At 58.7% G+C, this 18,147-nt stretch overlaps 1 protein-coding gene across 1 annotated transcript in view; it reads right to left on the reverse strand.

Annotated features, from left to right (window-relative positions):
- The window catches only part of ADGRL1 (adhesion G protein-coupled receptor L1), a 57,250-nt gene that overhangs the window by 8,043 nt on the left and 31,060 nt on the right, over nucleotides 1-18,147 (reverse strand). Inside the window, exons 11-20 of the mRNA XM_054518156.1 lie at nucleotides 16,957-17,140; nucleotides 14,751-14,873; nucleotides 13,223-13,428; nucleotides 11,237-11,407; nucleotides 9,576-9,785; nucleotides 7,973-8,193; nucleotides 6,904-6,970; nucleotides 5,884-5,975; nucleotides 4,191-4,359; nucleotides 2,561-2,689 (exon numbers count right to left, since the gene is read on the reverse strand). Coding sequence (XP_054374131.1) covers nucleotides 2,561-2,689; nucleotides 4,191-4,359; nucleotides 5,884-5,975; nucleotides 6,904-6,970; nucleotides 7,973-8,193; nucleotides 9,576-9,785; nucleotides 11,237-11,407; nucleotides 13,223-13,428; nucleotides 14,751-14,873; nucleotides 16,957-17,140 — 1,572 coding nt within the window. The remainder of the gene's footprint in view (nucleotides 1-2,560; nucleotides 2,690-4,190; nucleotides 4,360-5,883; nucleotides 5,976-6,903; nucleotides 6,971-7,972; nucleotides 8,194-9,575; nucleotides 9,786-11,236; nucleotides 11,408-13,222; nucleotides 13,429-14,750; nucleotides 14,874-16,956; nucleotides 17,141-18,147) is intronic.

Consider the following 18,147-nt stretch of genomic DNA (forward strand, 5'->3'; position numbering starts at 1 on the left):
AAAGGGAGGGAAACGTGAGGGGGAAAGGGCAGGAAATATGAGGGGGAAAGGGCGGGAATTGTGAGAGGAAAAGGACAGGAAATGTAAAGGGAAGAAGAGCAGGAAATGTGAGGTGAAAAAGGTGGGAAATGTGAGGGGAAGACAGTGGGAAATGTGAAGGGGAAAAGGCAAGAAACATGAGGGGAAAGGGCAGAAAAAGTGAGGGGGAAAATGGAGGGAAACATGAGGGGGAAAGGGCTGGAAAATGTGAAGGGGAAAGGTGGCAAATCTGAGGAGAAAAAAGGGTGGTGAAGATAAGGGGAAAATTGGTGGGAAACGTGAGGGGAGAAAAGGGAGGGAAACGTGAGGGGAGAAAAGGGCAGGAAAGGTGAGGGGAGAAATGGAGGCGAAACATGAGGGGGAAAGGGGTGGAAAATGTAAGGACAAAAAAGTGGGAAACATGAGGGGGAAAAGGGCAGGAAATGTGAAGGGAATAAGAGAAGGAAACGTGAGGTGAAGAGTGGGAAATGTGAGGGGAAAAGGGTGGGAAACGTGAGGGGAAAAGGGTGGGAAATGTGAGGGGAAAAGGGCAGGAAATGTGAGGGGAAAACAGTGGGAAATGTGAGGGGGGGAAAAGCAAGAAAATGAGGGGAAAAGGGCAGAAAAAGTGAGGGGGAAAATGGAGGGAAACATGAGGGGGAAAGGGGTGGAAAACATGAAGAGAAAAGGGCGGCAAATCTGAGGGGGAAAAGGGTGGGAAAGAATGGTGAGAGACGTGAGGGGAGAAAAGGGCGGGAAAGGTGAGGGGAGAAAAGGGCGGGAAACATGAGGGGGAAAGGGGTGGAAAACCTAAAGGCAAAAAAGTGGGAAATATGAGGGGGAAAAGGGCAGGAAATGTGAAGGGAATAAGAGAAGGAAACGTGAGGTGAAGAGTGGGAAATGTGAGGGGAAAAGGGTGGGAAACGTGAGGGGGAAAAGGCAGGATATGGGAAGCCAAAAAGGTGGAGAAATGTGAGGGCAAAAAAAGTGGGAAATGTGAGAGGAGAAAAAGGTGGGAAAAGTTATGGGAAATCTGAGGGGGAAAAGGGGGGGAATTGTGAAAGGAGTAAGGGCAGGAAATGTGTCGTGAAAAGGGTGGGAAACATGAGGGGGAAACAGTGGAAAGCGTGAGGAGAAAAGGGTTGCAAACCTGGGGAGTAAAAAGGGTGGGAAAGGTAAGAGAAAAAAATGGCAGGAAACATGAGGGGAGAAAAAGGTGGAAAAAGTGAATGGGAAAAGGGTGGAAAATGTGAGGGGGAAAGGGCAGAAAATATGAGGGGGAAAAGGACTGGAAATGTGAAGGGAATAAGAGCAGGAAACATGAGGTGAAAAGGGTGGGAAATGTGAGGGGAAAAGGCGGGAAATGTGAGGGGGAAAGGGCAGGAAAAGTGAGGGGGAAAATGGAGGGAAACATGAGGGGGAAAGGGGTGGAAAACGTGAAGGGAAAAGGGTGGCAAACCTGAGATGGAAAAGTGTGGGGAATGTGAGACAAAGAAAGGTGGGAAATGTGAGGGGAAAGGGTGGAAAAAAGAAAATTAAAAAGAGCTGGAATTGTGACGGAAAGACATTGGGAAAATGAAATAGAGAAGGGTGGGAAAGGTGAGAAGAGTCATAAATGAAAGAGAAAATATTAAAAAGGGCAGGAAATGTGAAGAGAAAAAAGGGTGGAAAGGAAAGAAAAAGCACAGGAAAAGAAAAAACAGAAAAGGTGGGAAATGTGAGTAAAAAACAGCAGAAAAATGAAAGAAATAGGGATTGGAAATCCCATAAACCCTCCCCAGAGACCTTCCCCAGTCCCATATGGGGTCTCTGGGTCGGTGTTAATGGGATTGGGGTGTCTCTGGGGGGTGTCTGAGATGGGGGGCTCTCTGTAATGGGATGGGGTTTCTTGGGGGGGGGGTCTAAGGGTGGGGGTTCTGTGAGATTTGGGGGGGGCCTCTGGGAGGGTGTCTATAGGATTGTCTGTGGGATTTGGGGTTTTTCAGAGCTATGGGCCCCTATCTCTGTGAGAGATCCCTCAAAGACCCCCCTGTCCTATCAGGGGGGGATTTTTGGGGCTCCCCACCTGGATGCTGCTGTAGTACCAGGGGAATGTTTGGGGGTTTTTCTTGTGTGGGTCAAATGGGTTTTTGGGGGTCCCCACCTGGGTGCTGCTGTAGTACCTGGACTGGGGTTTAGGGGAGGGTTTTGGGGTGTCCTTGGGGTGTTTTGGGGTGTTTTCAGGGTGACCACCTGGACACCACTATAGTACCAGGGGTGGAGTTTAGGGGGAGGTTTTTGGGGTGTTTTGGGGTGTTTTCAGGGTCCCCACCTGGATGCTGCTGTAGTACGGGGGCTGGGGCTTAGGGGAGGGTTTTGGGGTAGTTTTGGGCTGGTTTGGGGTAGTTTTGGGCTGGTTTGGGGTGTTTTCGGGTGTTTCCGGGCTCCCCACCTGGGTGCCGCTGTGGTACTGGGGGTGGGGTTTAGGGGGAGGTTTTTGGGGTAGTTTTGGGCTGTTTTGGGGTGGTTTTGATGTGTTTTGAGGTGTTTTTGGGGTCCCCACCTGGGTGCCGCTGTAGTACCGGGGGTGGGCGCGGGCGGCCGAGGGTTTGAGGGCGCCCAGGGAGGTGCCGGGGGGGCCCCTGAGGCAACACCCCGAGTGCCGCAGGCACTTGCTGAGCTCCCGGTGCACCTGGGGAGCACACAGGGACACCTGTGACACCAGGAACACACCAGGAACACACCAGGAACACACCAGAAACACACTGGTAACACACCAGTAACACACCAGGAACACACCAGGAACACACCAGGAACACACCAGTAATACACCAGGAACACACCGGTAACACCAGGAACACACCAGAAACACACTGGTAACACACCAGTAACACACCAGGAACACACCAGGAACACACTGGTAACACACCAGTAATACACCAGGAACACACCAGTAATACACCAGGAACACACCAGGAACACACCAGGAACACACTGGTAACACACCAGTAATACACCAGGAACACACCAGTAACACACCAGGAACACACCAGGAACACACTGGTAACACACCAGGAACACACCAGGAACACACCAGGAACACACCAGGAACACACCAGTAATACACCAGGAACACACCGGTAACACCAGGAACACACCAGAAACACACTGGTAACACACCAGGAACACACTGGTAACACACCAGGAACACACCAGGAACACACTGGTAACACACCAGGAACACACCAGGAACACACCAGAAACACACTGGTAACACACCAGGAACACACTGGTAACACACCAGTAACACACCAGAAACACACTGGTAACACACTGGTAACACACCAGGAACACACTGGTAACACACCAGGAACACACCAGTAACACACCAGTAACACACCAGGAACACACCAGGAACACACCAGGAACACACCAGGAACACCAGGAACACACCAGTAACACCAGTAACACACCAGGAACACCAGTAACACACCAGGAACACACCAGTAATACCCAGTAAACACACCAGCAACACCCAGTAACACACCAGTAATACCCCAGTAACATCCAGGAACACACCAGGAACACACCAGGAACACCAGCAACACCCAGTAACACACCAGTAATACCCCAGTAACACCCAGTAACACACCAGCAACACCCAGTAACACACCAGTGCCCCCCAGTAATGCCCAGTGCTCCCAGTGCTGCTCTCCATGCATCTGGGAGGCTCCTGGGGGGGTCAATACCCACCAGTTCACCCCAGTAACCTCCCAGTGCCCCCAGTGCCAGACCCTTCCTGAACTCCTGGTGCAACTGGGTGCCCACCAGTAACAACCCAGTAGCCTCCCATTACTGTCCCAGTCCCTCCCAGTCTCTCCCAGTGCCCCCCAAATCTTTTTCTGGAGGGCACAGTGGAAGAGGAAGATGAAGGTGCCTACACAGTGTCCTCCCAGTCTCTTCATTCCTGATCTCTGGGGGTCCCACTATCTCCCAGTGCCTCCCAGTTTTTACCAGTCCCTCCCAGTTCCTCCCTGTGACCCCCTCACCTTCTTCTGGAGGGCACGGTGGAAGAGGAAGATGAAGGTACTTGACCAATGTCCCCCCTGTGCCCTCCCGCTGTCCCTTACCCACGATCTCTGTGTATCCCAGTCCATCCCAGTCCCTCCCAGTCCCTCCAGTGCCCCCTGCACCTTCTTCTGGAGGGCGCAGTGGAAGAGGAAGATGAAGGTGCCCTGCAGGGCGTTGCAGGCCGTGAACAGCGACGCCGTCAGCACGGACTCGCGGGTGACGAAGAGGAGGCCGAAGGCCCAGGTGAGCCCCAGCAGCAGCAGCAGCGCAATGGCCCCCAGAGCCCACGACCTGCGGGGCACCCCGGTCAGCTGGGGACACTGGGACGGACTGGGAGGGACTGGGGAGCACTGGGATGGACTGGGAGGGACTGGGGAGCACTGGGAGGGGACTGGGGGGCAGTGGGACCCCCAGAGATCCTGAATGAGGGGACTGGGATGGACTGGGGAGCACTGGGATGGACTGGAGAGCACTGGGATGGACTGGGAGGGACTGGGGAGCACTGGGAGGGGACTGGGGGGCAGTGGGACCCCCAGAGATCCTGAATGAGGGGACTGGGATGGACTGGGGAGCACTGGGATGGACTGGAGAGCACTGGGATGGACTGGGAGGGACTGGGGAGCACTGGGAGGGGACTGGGGGGCAGTGGGACCCCCAGAGATCCTGAATGAGGGGACTGGGATGGACTGGGGAGCACTGGGATGGACTGGGAGGGACTGGGGAGCACTGGGAGGGGACTGGGAGGGACTGGGGAGCACTGGGATGGACTGGGAGGGACTGGGGAGCACTGGGAGGGGACTGGGGGGCAGTGGGACCCCCAGAGATCCTGAATGAGGGGACTGGGATGGACTGGGGAGCACTGTGAGGGACTGGGGAGCACTGGGACCCCCAAAGATCCTGAGTGAGGGGACTGGGTGGAGCTGGAGGGCATTGGAAGGCAGTGGAAGGGGACTGGAGAGTACAGGGAAACACTGGGGGCACTGGGAGGGTACTGGGAGGGGTTGGAGGGCAGTCAGAAGCACTGGGGGCACTGGGAAGAACTGGGAGGGACTGGGGAGCACTGGGAGGGGACTGGGGAGCACTGGGGCACCCAGAGATCCTGAGTGAGGGGACTGGGATAGACTGAGAGAGACTGAAGGGTACTGGGAGACAAGGGGGGGGACACTGGGAGGGTACTGGGAGGGACTGGAGGGCAGTCAGAGGCACTGGGAGGGCACTGGGAGGGACTGGGAGCGTACTGGGATCCCCAGCACCCACAGCCAGGGAGCTCTAGGGGAGTTGGGCCCCGTTTTGGGGTCCCTCCCTGCGTCTTTGGGGTCCTGTTTGGGATGCCTCCATTCAGGGGTCCCACCTGGGTTCCCCCTGTTTGGGATCTCATTTGGGCCCCCCTGAACTCAGGGGGTCTCATTTGGGGTCCCCCCATTTGGGAGTGCCCATAGGGGGTCCCATCTGGGGTCCCTCCTGTCTTTGCAGGTCCCCCAGTTCAGGGGTCTCATTTGGGGTCCATCCCTCCCATTTGGGGTCCATTCCCCCCCGTTTGGAGACTCCCCCAGTTCAGGGGTCCCGTTTGGGGTTCCTCCCTGTGGGGTCCCATTTAGGGTTCCCCCTTTGGGGTCCCATTTGGGGTCCATTCCCCCCCCCATTTGGAGTCCCCCCCAGCTTGGGGTTCCTGTTTGGGGTTTCCCTTCGGGTTCCCGTTTGGGATTCCCCCTGTGGGGTCCCACTTGGGGTCCATCCCTCCCTGTTTGGAGTTCCCCCGAGTTTGGGGGTCCCGTTTGGGGTTCCCCCTGTAGGGCCCTGTTTGGGGTCCCTCACCTGATGCTGTCCAGGCGGCTGGAGTCGGGTTTGAGGGCGGCCGAGCTGCGCAGCATCTTGTGCAGGGTCACCAGCAGGAACACCAGCGTCACCTGTGGGAACCGGGGTGAGACACAGGGGACACAGAGCCGGGGGGGACACAGAGACATGGGGGGGACACAGAGACATGGGGGGACCCCGGGTGAGATATGGGAGGGTCCAGAGCCATGGAGGGACCCCAGAGCCACGGGGGACTCCAGGTGAGACACAAGGGGACCGTAGAACCACCGTGGGACCCCAGACCCACTGTGGGACCTGCCCTGAGACACAGGGGGATCCCAGAGCCAGGAGGGGACCCCAGAACCACGGGGGACCCCAGACCCATTGTGGGACCTGCCCTGAGACACAGCAACACCCCAGAGACACGGGGGGAACTCAAAGCCATGGGGAGACCCAAGGTGAGACACAGGGGGACCCAGAGTCACAGGGGGTCCCCAGACCCACTGTGGGACCCGCCTTGAGACACAGGGGGACCCCAGAGCCAAGGGGGACCCATCCAGAGCCACAAGGGGACCCCAGGTGAGGCACAGAGGGACCCCAGACCCACTGTGGGACCCACCCTGAGGCACCAGGGGACCCCAGACCCACTGCAGGACCTGCCCTGAGACACAGCAACACCCCAGAGCCATGGCGGGACCCCAGAGCCATTGTGGGACCCCACAGCTCCCCCATGGCGTGATCTCCACACCCCTGGGGTTGCCCCAGCCCCCAGATGAGGACAAGGATGAGGAAGATCCATCCCCAGACCCCTGAGGCTCCCCAAGCCCTCTCAGATCCCCATATGAGGATGAGGAAGGTCCATCCCCAGACCTCCCAGACCCCTGAGGCCCCCCAAGCCCTCTCAGGTCCCCATATGAGGATGAGGAAGGTCCATCCCCAGACCCCCATCAAGCCCCCCGAGCCCCTCATCCCCACATTTGAGCATGACAAAGGTCCATCTCTGGTCCCACAGCCCCCCAAAACCCCCGAGCCCCCTCTTACAAGGATGACGAAGGCCACGGGCCCGATGAAGCTCCAGATGAAATAATTGTCCACCCGCAGCCAGCACCTGCCAGGGGTGGGGCATCATCAGGACACACCCCCCGCTGGGTGAGGACACGCCCCCCACCGAGTGAGACCACGCCCCCATGGATCAGACCCCACTGACAAAGCCCCTCCCCCAGAGCCCCCATCCACACCTGGTGAGTCCCACAGCAGCACCTCTGGCCCCACCCCTCTTCAAGCCACGCCCCCTGACTCAGGCCACGCCCCCAGCCCTTCCATTCACACCTGGTCACTCCCAATGGGGGAAGCCACACCCAAACACACCCTGGTCACACCCAAACCACACCCTAGCCACACCCCAGCACACCCTGCTCACACCCTGGCCACACCCTGGTCACATTCCAGCTCCAGCCCCACCCTGCCCACACCCTGGCCACAGCCCTGACCACACCCCAGTCCCATCCCAGCCATGTCCTGGCACACCTCAGCCCCACCTCAACCCCACCCTGGCCACACCTGAGCCACACCCTACACATGTCCCGCCTCCACCCAGCAGGGCTGGTGGGGAAGGACATGGCTGGGGTGGGGCTGGGTGGAGCCAAGACATGGCTGGGGTGTGACCAGGGTGTGGCCCCACCCCAGCCTCACCTTGGTCACACCCCGCTCACACCCCAGCCCCGCCCTGTCCACACCCCAGCTCTGCCCCAGCCCCACCCTGGCCACACCTCACTCACACCCCAGCCCTGCCCTGGCCACACCCTGGCCACACCCCAGCTCCACCCTGGCCACATCCAAGCCCTGCCCCAGCCCCACCCTGGCCACACCTCAGCCACACCTCAGTCCTATCCCAGCCCTGCCCCAGCTCCACCCTGGCCACACCTCAGTCACATCCCAGCCCTGCCCTGGCCACACCCCCGCCACACCCAAGGCATGTTCTGGCCACACTCCAGCCCCGCCCCACCCAGCCACACCCCAGCCCAACCCCAGCCCCGCCCTTCCCCACCAGCCCCACCCAGCCCCACCCTGGCCACAGCCCAGCCCCGCCCAGCCCCGCCCCGCTGCTCACGCCTGGTCGGTGCCGTAGCTGCGGTGATCCACGGCGGCCGCCACGGCCACCACGACGGCGGGGAAGAAGTACCCCCCCGCGTAGTAGTACTTGCGGCGGGCGGGGTCGCTGTCGAACACCTCGAGCAGCAGCAGGTACAGGTGAACCCCCTCCAGGCACAGCCACGAGAACGACGCCAGGAAGAAATAGTGCAGCAGCACGGCGAAGATGGGACAGGCCACCTGCGGGGATGGGGACGTGTGGGGACAGGGAATGCCCAAAGGTGGGAACAAGGAATGCCCAAAGATGGGAACAGGGAATGCCCAAAGGTGGGACAGGCCACCTGCGGGGATGGGGACGTGTGGGGACAGCGTGGGGACAGGGACAGGGACAGGGAGTGCCCAAAGGTGGGACAGGGACAGGGACAGGGACAGGGAGTGCCCAAAGGTGGGACAGGCCACCTGCAGGGATGGGGACGTGTGGGGACAAGGAATGCCCAAAGATGGGAACAGGCCACCTGCGGGGATGGGGACATGTGGGGACAGCGTGGGGACAGTGTGGAGACAGAGAATGCCCAAAGGTGGGACAGGGAGAGGGACAGGGGCAGGGACTGCCCAAAAATGGGACAGGCCACCTGCAGGGGAGACATTGTGGGGACAGGGACAGGGACAGCAAAAGGAAGTGCCCAAAGGTGGGACAGGCCACATGCGGGGATGGAGACAGTGTGGGGACAGTGCAGGGACAGGGACTGCCCAAAAATGGGACAGGGAGCACCCAAAGATGGGACAGGTCACCTGTGGGGATGGGGACACTGTGGGGACAGGGACAGCGGGGACCACCCAAAGATAGGACAAGTCACCTGCAGTGACAGTGGGTGAGGGATAAGGATGGGGACAGGGACAAGGACAAGGATGGGGATGGGGAGAGCGACAGGGACAGGGACGGGGACAGGGACACGGACAGGGACAGGGATGGGGACAGCCAGACGGGTGCTATGGGTGGTCCCTTGGGAGTCCCAGATGTGCCACGGGGTGTTCTGGGATGTCCCAGCTGTGTCATGGGGTGTCCCTTGGGGATCCCAGGTGTCACAGGGGTGCAATGGGACATTCCAGGGGTCTCAGGGCTGTTCTGGGATGTCCCAGGTGAGCCATGAAGGGTCCCAGGTGTGCCTCAGGGGTCCCACGTGTGCCACGAGGGGTCCCAGGTGTGCCAGGGATTGTCCCTCAGGGGTCCCACGTGTGCCATGAAAGGTCCCAGGTGTGCCATGGGGTGTCCCTCAGGGGTCCCAGGTGTGCCATGGGCTGTCCCTCAGGGGTCTCTTTATTCATGGGCTGTCCCTTGGGAACCCCAGGTGTGCCAGGCATTGTCCCTCAATGGTCCCAGGTGTGCCATGAAGGGTCCCAGGTGTGCCATGGGCTGTCCCCCCAGAGCCAGAGCCCCAGGTGTGCCATGGGGTGCCCCAGGTGTGGCACGGGGTGCCCCAGGTGTGCCATGGGCAGTCCCAGGGTCACTGTGAGGGTCCTGTGGTGCCATGGGTGGTCCCTCGGGGGTCTCAGGTGTGCCATGGGCTGTCCCTCCAGAGCCCCAGGTGTGGCACAGGGTGCCCCAGGTGTGCCAGCCCCACCTGGTACTGCGTCTTGTCGATGCCCACGAGGAAGAGCAGCTCGGCGAGGAAGAGGCTGATGCAGAGGTTCTTGTGGATGGTGGTGCGCTCCGAGGGCAGCCCCCGCAGGCAGCAGAAGGCCGAGATGGACAGGCCCAGGCACAGCAGGGCCACCAGGATCCCTGCCCAGGTGATCACCGACAGCAGCACCTCGTTCAGCCGCCCCGGGAACTGCGGGGAACGGGGAAAATGGGAATTCTGGGCTTTTAGGGGGTGTTTGGGGTCATCTGGATCCATGGGCAGGGACAGTGACCACCAGGATGGGACAGGGGCCACCAGGATGGGACAGTGACCACCAGAATCCCCAGCCAGGTGATCCCAGCTGTGTCACAGTCTGTGTCTGGGCCATCATCAGGGGGAAGTTGGTCAGGTGTCACTCGGTGTGTGCATCAGATGTCCCAGGTGTGTTCCCAGGTGTGTGCCCAGGTGTGCCACTCATGCTCTGGCTCCATGTCATGAGCAGGGCGAAGTTGTTCAGGTGACTGCAGGTGTGCCCAGGTGTGTGCCCAGGTGTGTGCCCAGGTGTGTGCCCACGTGTGTGCCCAAGTGTGCCCAGGTGTGTGCCCAGGTGTGTGCCCAGGTGTGCCCACGTGTGTGCCCACGTGTGTGCCCACGTGTGCCCAGGTGTGTGCCCAGGTGCGCCCAGGTGTGTACCCAGGTGTGTGCCCAGGTGTGTGCCCAGGTGTGTGTCCAGGTGTGCCCAGGTGTGCCCAGGTGCGCCCAGGTGTGTGCCCAGGTGTGCCCAGGTGTGTGCCCAGGTGTGTTCCTAGGTGTGTGCCCAGGTGTGTACCCAGGTGTGTACCCAGGTGTGTGCCCAGGCGTGCCCAGGTGTGCCCAGGTGTGTTCCTAGGCGTACCCAGGTGTGCCCAGGTGTGCCCAGGTGTGCCCAGGTGTGTGCCCAGGTGTGTGCCCAGGTGTGTGCCCAGGTGTGCCCAGGTGTGCCCAGGTGTGTTCCTAGGTGTATCCAGGTGTGCCCAGGTGTGCCCAGGTGTGCCCAGGTGTGTTCCCAGGTGTACCCAGGTGTGCCCAGGTGTGCCCAGGTGTGTTCCCAGGTGTATCCAGGTGTGCCCAGGTGTGTGCCCAGGTGTGTGCCCAGGTGTGTGTCCAGGTGTGCCCAGGTGTGCTCAGGTGTGTGCCCAGGTGTGTTCCCAGGTGTGCCCAGGTGTGTTCCCAGGTGTGTTCCTAGGTGTGTGCCCAGGTGTGTGCCCAGGTGTGCCCAGGTGTGCCCAGGTGTGTTCCCAGGTGTACCCAGGTGTGTTCCCAGGTGTGCCCAGGTGTGTACCCACGTGTGTTCCCAGGTGTGTTCCCAGGTGTACCCAGGTGTGCCCAGGTGTGCCCAGGTGTGTACCCAGGTGTGCCCAGGTGTTCCCAGGTGTGCCCAGGTGTGTTCCCAGGTGTACCCAGGTGTGCCCAGGTGTGCCCAGGTGTGTTCCTAGGTGTACCCAGGTGTGTTCCTAGGTGTACCCAGGTGTGTTCCCAGGTGTGCCCAGGTGTGTACCCAGGTGTGCCCAGTGTGTGCCCAGGTGTGCCCAGGTGTGTTCCCAGGTGTACCCAGGTGTGCCCAGGTGTGCCCAGGTGTGTACCCAGGTGTGCCCAGGTGCGTGCCCAGGTGTGCCACTCACGCTCTGGCTCCGCGCCATCAGCAGGGCGAAGTTGGTCAGGTGGCTGCAGGCGCACGAGCTGTGGGTGCCGTTGGAGCGCAGCAGGCGGCAGCCCTGGCTCGACCAGTGCCCGGCCATGGAGCGCTCCGAGTAGTTCCAGAAGGAGCAGTTGGCCCCAAAGTGGTTCTTGGTCTGGAAAAGCAGGGAAAATTGGGGAAAATGGAGGAAACGGGGGGCCCAAAGAGAGGGGGGCCCAATCTCGGCAATTCCAGAAGGAGCACAATGGTCTTGGTCTGGGAAATGGGGGGGAATTGGGGAAAATCAGGGAAATGGGGATCCCAAAGAGAAGGGGGGGCCCAATCTCGGTAATTCCAGAAGGAGCAGTTGGCCCCAAAGCAGTTCTTGGTCTGGGAAATGGTGGAAAATCAGGGAAAATTGGGGGAAATGGGGGTCCCAAAGAGAAGGGGGCCCCAATCTCAGTAATTCCAGAAGGAACAGTTGGCCCCAAAGCGGTTCTTGGTCTGGGAAATGGTGGAAAATCAGGGAAAATTGGGGGAAATGGGGGTCCCAAAGAGAGGGGGGCCCCAATCTCGGTAATTCCAGAAGGAACAGTTGGCCCCAAAGCGGTTCTTGGTCTGGGAAATGGTGGAAAATCAGGGAAAATTGGGGGAAATGGGGGTCCCAAATAGAGGGGGGCCCCAATCTCGGCAATTCCAGAAGGAACAGTTGGCCCCAAAGCGGTTCTTGGTCTGGGAAATGGTGGAAAATCAGGGAAAATTGGGGGAAATGGGGGTCTCAGAGGGTCCCAAGGACAGGGAGAGGAGCCCAATCTCAGTAATTCCAGAAGAATTTGGTCTCAAAGTGGTTCTTGGTCTGCGAAATGGGGGAAAATTGGAGAAATGTGGGTCCCAAAGAGAAAGGGGAAGCCCAATCCCAGTGATTCCAGAAGGAGGAGCTGGCCCCAAAGTGGTTCTTGGTCTGGGGGTCTGGGTGGGAAATGGGGGGTCCTGGGTGTGGGTTTGGAGGCCTGGGTGGGATTTGGGGGGTCTCGAGTGGTTCCCAGGTGCTGGGTGGGGTTTGGGGTGTCCTGGGAAGGTCCCCGGGTCCTGGGAGTGTGGTGAGGGCTCTGGGTGGGATTTCGGGGTTTGCACCTCGAGGTGGGGCAGGGTGAAGACCTCGAGGTGGGTCCAGGTGAAGTTTTGGATGTCCCAAAACATCCAAATTTGGGGATTTGGGGTCTCTGGGTGGGGGTTTTCAGGGTCTGGGTGGGTTTTTGGGGTCCTGGGTGGGTTTTTTAGGGGTATGGGAGGCGTTTTTGGGGCGCTGGATGGGTTTTGGGGGTTCTGGGTGGGTTTTGGAGGCTCTGGGTGGGATTTTGGGGGTCACACCTTGAGGTGGGGCAGGGTGGAGACCTCGAGGTGGGTCCAGGTGAAGTTTTGGATGTCCCAAAGCATCCAAATTTGGGGATTTGGGCTCTCTGGGTACAGTTTTGAAGGTCCCAGGGAGTTTTGGGGTTCAAGATGGGCTTTTTGGGGGTCTGGGTGGATTTTTGGGGTTCTCGGTGGGCTTTTTGATGTTTTGGGTGGGTTTGGGGAGGTCTGGGTGGGTTTCTGGGGTTCTAGGTTGGTTTTTTGGGGGTCTGGGTGGATTTTTTGGGGTTCTGGGTGGATTTTTGGGGTTCTGGTGGGTTTTTGAGGTTCTGGGTGGGTTTTTGGGGTTCTCGGTGGGGTTTTTGGTGTTTTGGGTGGGTTTTGGGAGGTCTGGGTGGGGTTTCTGGGGTTCTAGGTGGGTTTTTTGGGGGTCTGGGTGGATTTTTGGGGTTCGGGGTGGATTTTTGGTGTTCTGGGTGGGTTTCTGGGGTTCTAGGTTGGTTTTTTGGGGTTCTGGCTGGGGTTTTGGGGATCTGGGTGGATTTTTGGGGTTCTGGCTGGGGTTTTGGGGATCTGGGTGGATTTTTGGGGTTCTGGTGGGTTTTTGAGGTTCTGGGTGGGTTTTTGGGCGTCGCACCTCCAGGTGGGGCAGGGTGAAGACCACAGGGTCCCGCAGGAAGACCCTGCTGGACTCTTTGTTGATGGAGGCGGCGATGACCTGGGAGTTGACCACGAGCTGGGGGGCGCGGGGCCCCCCGTCCCCGCCCAGGCGCACGGTGGCGTTCTCGGTGGGCAGGAACAGCCCCAGGTTGTTATACAGGATGAAGACAACCTTCACCACCCCTGGGGAGACAGAGGGTGAGAGACACCCCAAAAACACCCTAAATACCCCAAAAAACACCCCAGAAACACCCAGAGCCCCCTTCACCACCCCTGGGGAGACAGAGGGTGAGAGACACCCCAAAAACACCCTAAATACCCCAAAAAACACCCCAGAAACACCCAGAGCCCCCTTCACCACCCCTGGGGAGACAGAGGGTGAGAGACACCCCAAAAACACCCTCAATACCCCAAAAAACACCCCAGAAACACCCAGAGCCCCCTTCACCACCCCTGGGGAGACAGAGGGTGAGAGACACCCCAAAAACACCCAAAAAACACCCCAAAAACACCCACCAAAAACATCTCAAAAACACCCCAAAAAACCACCCCAAAAACACCCAGAGCCCCCTTCACCACCCCTGGGGAGACAGAGGGTGAGAGACACCCCAAAAACACCCAAAAAACACCCCAAAAACACCCCCCAAAGACATCTCAAAAACACCCCAAAAACACCCCAAAAAACCACCCCAAAAACACCCAGAGTCCCCCCTTCACCACCCCTGGGGAGACAGCAGGTCACCCAAAAACACCCAAACACCCAAAAAACACCCCCAAACACGCCAAACACACCCCCAAAAACACCCCAGAGACACCCCCAAAAACACCCCAAAACCACCCACACCCCCCTCACCACCCCTGGGGGAGCTGCAGGTCAGAGACCCCCCCCGGCCATTCCAGCTGCTCTGAGGGGACCCCATTTCCCCAGGACCCCTAAACCCCCCCAAACCACCCCCAAATCCCCCAGACCCCCAGTGTGTCCCTCCCCCATTCCTGTTGATCTTTTTGGGGGGCTCTGGGCGCCCCCCAAACCCCCCAAGCCCCCCAAGCCCCCCAGACACTCAGGACCCCTCAGGATCCCCCCCAGAACCCTGAGGACTCCCCTGGACCCCCAGATCTGCCCCCTCCTCACCGTTCCTGCTGCTCTGTTTGAGCCCTAAAACCCCCAGACCCCCCAAACCCCCCCAAACCCACCAAGCCCCCCAGGACACCCCCAGAGCCCCAGACATGCCCCCCCCTCACTGTTCCTGCTGTTCTGTTTGGGGGTGCTCTGGGGTGCCCCAAAATCCCTAAAACTCCCCTCAATCCCCCCAAGCCCACCAAGCCCCCAGGACCCCTGGACCCCCAGGACCCTCCAGACCCCCAAATTTCCCCCTCCTCACCATTCCTGTTGTTCTGTTTGGGGGTGCTCTGGGTGCCCCAAACCCCGCAAGCCCCCCAAACCCCCCAGGACCCCCAGGACCCCCCAGGAGCCCCCAGGAGCCCCAGATCTGCCCCCTCCTCACCGTTCCTGCTGTTCTGTTTGAGGGTGCTGGCCGAGAGCTGGATGGAGCCGTCACCCCCCAGCTCCTGCGGGAACACGAGCTCCTGGAGGGGCCCCTCGGTGTTGAGCACCGACACCTCCAGCACTGGGGGGAAACAGGGAAAAAACATGGAAAATATGGAAAAAAAACCCCATAGAAAATATGGAAAAAACCCATGGAAAATATGGGAAAGAACCCCATGGAAAATATGGAAAAAAACCCATGGAAAATATGGAAAAAACCCATGGAAAATATGGAAAAAACCCATGGAAAATATGGAAAAAAAACCCCATGGAAAATACAGGAAAAAACCCCATGGAAAATACGGAAAGAACCTCATGGAAAATATGGAAAAAACCCCATGGAAAATATGGAAAAAAACCCATGGAAAATATGGAAAAAACCCCATGAAAAAAAAAAACATGGAAAAAACCCATGGAAAATATGGGAAAAAAATCATGGAAAATACGGGGAAAAAAACCCCATGGAAAATATGGAAAAAACCCATGGAAAATATGGAAAGAACGTGGAAAATATGGAGAAAACCAGGAAAAAACACAGAAAACAGGAGCTTCTGGAGGGGCCCCTCGGTGTTGAGCACTGACACCTCCAGCACTGGGGGGAAACAGGGAAAAAACATGGAAAATATGGGAAAAAACCCCATGGAAAATATGGAAAAAACCCCATGGAAAATATGGGAAAAAAACCCCATGGAAAATATGGAAAAAACCCCATGGAAAATACAGAAAAACCCCCATGGAAAAAAACCCTGGAAAATATGGAAAAAACCTCATGGAAAATACGGAAAGAACCCGATGGAAAATATGGAAAAAACCCCATGGAAAATATGGAAAAAAACCCATGGAAAATATGGGAAAAAACCCATTGAAAAACCCCATGGAAAATATGGAAAGAACAAGGAAAATATGGAGAAAACCAGAAAAAACACAGAAAACAGGAGCTCCTGGAGGGGCCCCTCGGTGTTGAGCACTGACACCTCCAGCACTGGGGGAAACAGGGAAAAAACATGGAAAATATGGAAAACCATGGAAAATATGGGAATAAACCCATGGAAAATATGGAAAAAGCCATGGAAAAACATGGAAAAAGACATGGGAAATATGCAAAAATATGCAAAACAGGATCTCCTGGAGCAGCTCCTCAATGTTCAGCAACAACACTTCCAGAACTGCCAGAAACAGGGAAAAACCCAGAAAATATGGAAAAATGTAGAAAAACCATGGAAAACACGAGCTCCTGGAGGGCACCCTTGGTGTTGACCACCGACACCTCCAGCACTGGGGGAAAACAGGGAAAAAACATGGAAAATATGGAAAAAAACCCCATGGAAAATATGGAAAAAGCATGGAAAAAACCATGGAAAATATGGAAAAAACTCCATGGAAAATATGGAAAATCTCCATAGAAAACATGGAAAGAACATGGAAAATATGGAAAAAAACCCATAGAAAATATGGAAAGAACATGGAAAACAGGGAAAACTGGGGATTAGGGATTGGGGATTTGGGATTTGGGACTGGGGATTTGGGATTGGGATCGGGAATTTGGGATTTGAAATTGGGAATTTGGGATTTGGATGGGGGATTTGGGATTGGGAATTTGGAATTCGGAATTTGGGAATTTGCATTTGGGATTGGGAATTAGGGATTTGGCACTGGGGATTGGGGATTTGGGCATTTGGGATTTAGGACTGATCTTGGGGATTTGGGATTGGGAATTAGGATTGGATTGGGATTGGGACATTGGAATGCTGGGATATTGGGACATTGGGACATTGGGGTCTCTCACGAACAACGGGTACCGCAAGGAGGGGACGGGTCGGGCAGGAGGAGCCCGCGGGGACCCCAGGGAGGGGTTTGGGGTGTGTGTGGAGCCCGTGGGGCTGACCCAGGTTCAGACCCCAGGGAGGGGTTTGGGGTGTGTGTGGGGCCCGCGGGGCTGACCCAGGTTCAGACCCCAGGGAGGGGTTTGGGGTGTGTGTGGGGCCCGCGGGGCTGACCCAGGTTCAGACCCCAGGGAGGGGTTTGGGGTGTGTGTGGGGCCCGCGGGGCTGACCCAGGTTCGGACCCCAGGGAGGGGTTTGGGGTGTGTGTGGGGCCCGCGGGGCTGACCCAGGTTCGGACCCCAGGGAGGGGTTTGGGGTGTGTGTGGGGCCCGCGGGGCTGACCCAGGTTCTGTCGGGCGGCCAGGAAGCGCGCGGGCTCCTTGACGTTGTCGGCGAGCAGGAAGGCGCCCTCCTCGAGCACGTCCAGCAGCATGGTGGCCGTGTGCGCCTGCTCCGAGCCGTTCATGTCCCGCCACGACTCCAGCGCCTCCGGACGCAGCAGGTTGTCCACGGCCTCCACCACGGCCTGCGGGGCGGGCGGGGTTGGGACACGCCCAGGGACACGCCCAGGGACACACCCAGGGACACACCGAGGTACACACCCACAGACAAACCCAGGGACACACCCAGGGACACGCTCAGGGACACGCACAGGGATGTGTCCAGGGTGGCACCCAGGGACACGCCCAGCGACACGCCCACGGACACACCCAGGGACACACCCAGGGACACGCCCAGGGACACACGCAGGGACACGCCCACGGACATGCCCGGGGTGACATACAGGGACACACCCAGGGACACGCCCAGGGACACACCCAGGGACACACCCAACCCCTACGGCCTCCACCTGCAGGATGGGCAGGGTGGGTGGGGCTGGGACACGCCCAGGGACACACCCAGGGACACACCCAGAGATATGCCCAGGGACACCCCCAGGGTGACATCCAGGGACACACCCAGCCCCCACGGCCTCCACATGGCCTGCGGGATGGGCGGGGTTGGGACACGCCCAGGTACACACCCAGGGAAAGGCCCAGGGTCACACCCATCCCCTACAGCCTGCAGGACAGGCAGGGTGGGGCAGGGTTGGGACACGCCCAGGGACACGCCCTGGGGACACACCCAGGGTCACACCCATCCCCCAGGGCCTCTAGCATGGCCTGCAGCATGGGTGGGGTGGGTGGGGCTGCGACACACATGGGGACACGCCCAGGGGACACGCCCAGGGACACACCCACCCCCCACAGCCTCCATCATGGCCTGAGGGATGGGCGGGGCTGGGACACACCCAGGGTGACACCCAAGGTGACACCCAGGGACACACCCAGGGACACGCCCAAGGGACACACCCAAGAGGCACGCCCAGAGAGACACGCCCAAGGGGCACACGCAAGTGACACGCCCAATGGGACACGCCCAAAGGGACCCACCCAAATGCCACATCCACCCAGGATGGGCTCCGCCCATTGATGCCCATCCCCCAGGTCTCCAGCACTGCCCTGGGTGTGGCCATGTCCAACCCCAGGGACA

The sequence above is a fragment of the Molothrus ater genome, chromosome 37, assembly GCF_012460135.2.
Source record: "Molothrus ater isolate BHLD 08-10-18 breed brown headed cowbird chromosome 37, BPBGC_Mater_1.1, whole genome shotgun sequence".
NCBI lineage: Eukaryota > Metazoa > Chordata > Aves > Passeriformes > Icteridae > Molothrus > Molothrus ater.